This window comes from Grammomys surdaster, unplaced genomic scaffold, assembly GCF_004785775.1.
Source record: "Grammomys surdaster isolate TR1022 unplaced genomic scaffold, NIH_TR_1.0 278, whole genome shotgun sequence".
NCBI classification, from domain to species: domain Eukaryota; kingdom Metazoa; phylum Chordata; class Mammalia; order Rodentia; family Muridae; genus Grammomys; species Grammomys surdaster.
This window is the reverse complement of record NW_021604719.1, coordinates 14,458,570-14,464,756: the sequence shown is the minus strand read 5'-3', so window position 1 is coordinate 14,464,756 and position 6,187 is coordinate 14,458,570. Positions and strand designations below refer to the sequence as shown.

Sequence of the window (6,187 nt, the reverse complement as noted above, 5' to 3'; positions counted from 1 at the left end):
TCTAAATGAGCAAAGAAAATGCTTTGTAAAACTGCAAATCAGCTTACCAAAATAAAGAAACAAACAAATCAACTTAAACTTAAGGAAAAGGACTCACCTTTCATCATTTAGTTTCCCCCTGAGAAGTGTGGCCCCAAACCAGGAATTAGAAAAGCTACAGTAGTTTAAAAGCCACTACACTGCAATGTGCTATTAACAGTTTAGTAAAAAGTCAGAAGCAACAGTGGCCACCTGAAGACTAGAGATGGAAAACAGCTCACTCCATTTCCCCAGGGCCACTTCAGACACAGGCTCGAAGGGAGCGTTAGTCACTCAGGTGACATGAAATCAAGGAGCTGGCAAAGACAGGTAAAAGCAAGAGTAGATATTACAGTTTTAATGACTCCACTTCCTTTATTGCAGTAACCTGTGTACAAAACAGCAACTGCAATACTCAGGGTTAAAACATTACAAAAGCATTTGTGACGGGCACATTACAGTATTATCAAAATATTACATTTTCAAACTTAGCAGATAATAATCACCAGAGCTCAACTCTTTAAATTATTTCCATAGTCTTAAAAAAACACACACACATGTCAGAAAGCAATATGAAGAGAGTGTAAAGGAAAACTTAAAAGCACAAAAGAAAAGATGCAACAAATAAATATCAAATTTAGTTACCTGTTAATAATCAACACCAACATTCTCTTTGAACCCGTTGAATTTTTTACCTATCATTAAGGATGAGCTCAAAGCCCATTGTGTATTATTTTTAAGTTATTATCAATGATTAGGACTAAACAATAATTTGGCATCAAAATAATCAAAACTCAGCATAAAATAAAAATAGCTTTAATACTAGCTAGCATCTCTAAGAATTAATCGTGGAGAATTTTCATTTTAGAGTACTACTGCAACCTTGAGAATGTCTGAACTGGCAGCCAGTGTTAAGCCGACGTAATGTAGGTTTTAAAAGTGGAAAGCTGCTGGCATTATTTCACAAACAGCATCACGCTCCCTGTTAGGTATATTGAGATCCATTTTGTGTACTTTAAACACACGTATATGATGTACAACATTTAGTTTCTGTAGTACAGATTGCAATGAAGTTTCCTGAATGGGCAGGGTGGGGGAAGAACCTTTAAAAATAAAAGGCAAGCAAGTATACCTGTGTACATTTCAAGATAGCAGCACTCAGCCCATGCCCCAGTATCCATCCATTCAGAAAATCCACGCATGATGCGTTTCCTGATATGACTCTCCTATACTGTCATAAACTCTGCAAAATTTACAATGAATGGAACAATGTTGTATTATAATGTAAGGAATACTTTTTTAAAAAATTACTTAACCTTGTTTTCTTAATATTCTGAATGGAAACGAGAAGATGACCGGTTGGTATTGACTCAGTCTGTATCCATGCAACACAAATACCGCACTACTGAAAATGCTTTTCTGACATTTCCCTTAAGATGACTGAAGTCTGTGTACGTTCTCCACTGAAACTTACAGATCATCTACTTGTCAGCCCTTTACCTAACTGGATAATTGGGTGAAGTTACACTACGGTCTCCAAATGGTCTTTGTCCTCCATGAAATCTGTAACGTCTTGATCTGACTTGAATGTTTACTTAGAAAAAAAAGAAAACCTTAACAACAACAAAATTGTAATCTACCAAATCATGATCACTTTAAAATCTGAAACACTGGCAACAGAAATTTCATTACATATACACATGTGCACCTGTGTATGCATAACATACACACATACAGACATGTAGACATGAATCCCTTGAAATGTTTCTAGAAAGTCCTTCCTTGAAAACTGAGAACTTCACATTAACAACTGTATATAAAGCTTTCGGGCAGCACGTGGGCACATGCGCACTGACTGTCTGTATATAAAGCTTTCGGGCAGCACGTGGGCACATGCGCACTATCAAGTGTACTAGCAGATGACAAGGTCAAACGCACAAACTGGCAGTTTTCTTTAACACAAGTTTTAAAGTATTAAGAATGGATTAAATTTCAATGTTCAGAATAATCTGTTCAAACCTGAGTGTATTAAGACTAAATGTACTTGAGACTTGAATAAATTAACCCTAAAACCATTTCACTAAGAAAACAGTGGTCCATTTAACCATTGATAAAATTTTAATCTTTTTCTAAAAATAAAGGATGGCATAGGACAGTGAAATTCCCATAGTGTTTATTGAAATGTTCTATTAAATGGCATTGCTTTGTCTAAATTTCCTCTAAAAATAACTGTTAGCATGTCTTGAAAGTCCCTCACATTTGAGAGGAAATTCTAAATTAAAAGAGATCTTTTAAAAATAATACAAATGATCTCAAGGTTTTGCCTTTTAAAAAATGTAATTTTTTTTTAGCATTATACATGAAGTACTGGGTAGATCATCAGTCATCTGTATAATTTAAAAGAAATAATACATAATTCTAATTGAAGAGTTAGAAATGGTGTTCTGGGCCTCTTTTTCCTAGCTCTAAATGTATATAGTCATATAAACCTAACCTTGGGCTCCATTTTTTGGGTACTTTCCCTACATATTGTATTAGCTTGTCCTAATCCTCTTCAGTATCTAACAGATACTTTTACAAAAGTAATACAAAACACACAGTTCTCAACACTAACTGGTTGACGGGAGGAGAAAAGCAGTGTCCACTTAGGATGACAGAGATTAGAAATAAAAATAATATCTGAAGGCAGAGTTTAACATTCTAGAAATTTACAAAAGACGATAGATCTATGGATGAAATTTGGTTAATTTCAGAAGGCACCTCAAGGCTAAAGGCTTTTGTACTCCTTTCATCAATCAAAAAATAATAATAATAACACACTCTTATTGCTTTCAAGTAGCAAAGGAAAACTTTACTCTCATGAACTTCAGTCCCACAAGAAAGAATTAGCAGTCATTAAGATTGAAATCTGGAGTAGACTAAAACTCAAGTCTCCACATGTCTATCAACAGAGCAACTGTCCATGTGCTTTCAAATGATGAAGTAGTGAAACAGTCCCAGCTCGCCACTGTGATGTTGCGATGTTACTGACGATATAGCCACTTTGACTAGGCACTGAAGTACCATTCTTAGAGGAAGTTCATGGTGCAGAACAGTTAAGAGTAGAAGGTAAGGACGCTCTGATGATTCCCACGAACTAGGAGGATTGGTGGCAGGTCCTTAGATAGAGCTTCTAACCAAGCCATGTACAAAGCACTGGACACAGCACCTTTCCGTGCAACTGGAAGACTCCTAGGATCAGAATGAGAAAGATACTGAGAAGAAAATGAAGCCATGACTAATTAGGTCTCAATCCCTGTGATAAGATATTTCTGAATGGAGGGATTCTGTATAAATGCAGAGTGACTTCTTACAGACTCTCTCATTCCACTGTCCCCAGGTTTCCAGGTTTGCAAAGATTTTCAAACATTTGTCCATAAGAGTTAAGAATTTGTTTGAACTTCAATATCTATAATCCATATTTAATATTAATTTCAAACTTTCCCTTCACTAAAGATTCTTTAGAAGAAAAATGTATAACTCAGAAAATGGAAGTTATAGATGAAAAATGAACTATAATAACTGTATTAACTTTACCTTTTCTTGTAAATTTTAATTTCTATCTATAGAGCATGGGAATGACTTTTTAGCCTACAGGATTCATTCTAAATTTCTATGGTTTACTGTCTTTCATTATAGAAATCTACCTACCAACAGCACAAATTGAAAATGTGCTTGGTTTTCCAGTTCTTTAGGGTCATACCTGAACTTTTCTATTAAGGACCACAATTCAGAGCTGAATAAATCCAGGTTTAAGTCATCTCTACTTAACACAGTTTAGTAGAGGAAACAAAGGCTCCAGCAGGCACTGACACTTAGATCTAATTCAAAGACAGCCTGTCTGTACAGAACACAGCTGCAAGGGAAACATGGGGGCAGATTCAGACATGAACTGCTACCCCAAGTTAACTTTCTATATGACTCAGAATTATCTCTGAGAAAGTTGTCTGGGATCCAAATTCTACTGAGGGAGCCTTTCCGGTGCCACACACATACACCTATGGCCCTGCCAGGAAATTAAATATAAACATAAAAGTTCAGAATAACATCAAAAAGTTACTTAGATTAATACAAGGGTATAGTGTATCTCTTATCCACAGGTAAATAGCTAGCTCCACATCATGAAAGCAACCATATTTTAAAGTTTGAGTTTTCCTTTTTATAATGTCATTTTTATTAACTCCAAGGACTTATTAACCAGGCCTTGTAGACTGAAAGGCAAACACAGCACTTGAGAGGCAAAGACAGAGAGCTGCTCCAAGTTTAAGATCAGCCTGAACTATAGATTAAAAACAAAACATAACAGAAAACACACACACCAATAGTGGTGTGACCATATGGTGGGAACCCCCACACTGACTGCATCTAAGGCCTGCTCTACAGGAAGGAAATCATGCCTGGCACTGTAAACAGGGCTAGAAGCAAGGCTGAGGATGTCATTGGCCCTAGTGGGTAACCTGTTTCTACTATTTTGCTAAATAATCATGTAGTCCAACCGCCTTTTAAGCATGTTTACACCCGTAGTTGGTGCTGCCCTCAGCTTTGGTCAAGGGTCTTTGCAGGCTCACAATTTATCACAGTGCCCAGTGACTGCCTGAGTTCTCAGGCATAAATGGCATGTCTTATCACACGTGTGCCCTCCACTCTCCACCCAGGACTCAGAGAGCACTGAGGAAGACGGGGCAGAAAGATGGTAAGAACCAGAGGACAGGGAGGAATGCTGTAAAATGTTACCTTCTAGAAATAACAATGCCACTGTGTGCACACTCACGCTTGCTATTGTTATTTGCATAGTCAAAATTCTAGCCTGGATTATGGAGGGGCTCACAAGGCCGAACCCACCCCATCTCAGAAGCTATTGGCACTTAAGGGCAGCTTTAGAAGAGGTAGTCCTTGGTGGTTTGAGTTAAGAGGTTGTCCCAATCCAGTGGGCTGTCCCTCATTCATACACTTAAGAGTAGCAATAATTGGATTCAGCGTCTTATTTGAAAAATGCTCACACCTCATACAGCCTAAATACTTATTCTTATGCAGCTCACTCAGGAAAAATGAAGTTTCTATTTGTAGCATGGAACAAACATTACAGGAAGTTACAACTGATCCTAGCATGTAGAACAACAGAATTTGGGGTCCTTAACTCCACTTGATACATCTGCTCAGGAAACATGGCTACAGAGGGGACAGGAAGGTGGCAAAAGCTAAGACCTTTACCTCCACTGTGAGTAAGTGCATCCAACAGGTGACAGGGAGGCTGTGCCATGAAATATGACCTAACAACACTAGCTGGCCTGCCAATGTGGAGGGGAGAGATTTCATGAGGCATCACCTCAGATGAAGAAAAGCTAAAGGCAACTGGTCAGTCTTCTCCAGCAATAAGCCCTTCCTTGTTAGCCAATTACAAATGGTCAGCCTTAAAAACATACATCTGAGTGACACGAAATGGACTAGGTGGTATATGTGATAACCACTTATTGTAACAATTATTATTTAATTCAGTATAACAATAATAATTAAAGAAAAGTTCACAAATTTGAGAGCAAGCAAGTTGGACATGTGAGGGTTAAGAGGGAGGTGAGGGAAGGAGAGAATGGTATATATGAATATCTAAAAAGAACCTTTTAAGAACCATTAAGTATTATTACCATAGTACTATTACCATAAGTACTATTACCATAGTACTTAATCATAGCAAAACCATACACATAGATACACAAATGCACTTTCATTAATAGCCTAGACCTTACTTATTCCAACAATACTTACATGACAATAATATTAGCTGTGCTTGAATGCTCCTTTAATAATTCATTTAACCTGATCTGTCGATATGTCTGAAATGAAAAATGACAGAATCATTTCTAAATACCCTCCAATGAGAACTGTGAACAGTGTAAGGCAGATTAAAACTTAGTGTACAGTGTACACATCCATGTAGCTATGAGCTAGATCTTTAGCACTACCAAAGAAGGAGGAGGGAGACAAAGAAAAGGAAGAAAAAGAGAAGGGGAAGAAGAGGAGGAAGAGAAAGAAAAGGAGGAAGAGGAGGAAGAGGAGGAAGAGGAGGAAGAGGAGGAAGAGGAAGAAGAAGAAGAAGAAGAAGAAGAAGAAGAAGAAGAAGAAGAAGAAGAAG

At 37.4% G+C, this 6,187-nt stretch overlaps 1 protein-coding gene across 1 annotated transcript in view; it reads right to left on the bottom strand.

The window, feature by feature from the left end:
• Positions 1-349: 349 nt before the first annotated feature.
• The window catches only part of Slc12a2 (solute carrier family 12 member 2), a 78,219-nt gene continuing 72,381 nt past the window's right edge, over positions 350-6,187 (bottom strand). The window contains exons 26-27 of the mRNA XM_028777123.1: positions 5,821-5,888; positions 350-3,249 (exon numbers count right to left, since the gene is read on the bottom strand). Coding sequence (XP_028632956.1) covers positions 3,114-3,249; positions 5,821-5,888 — 204 coding nt within the window. The 3' untranslated portion in view covers positions 350-3,113. The remainder of the gene's footprint in view (positions 3,250-5,820; positions 5,889-6,187) is intronic.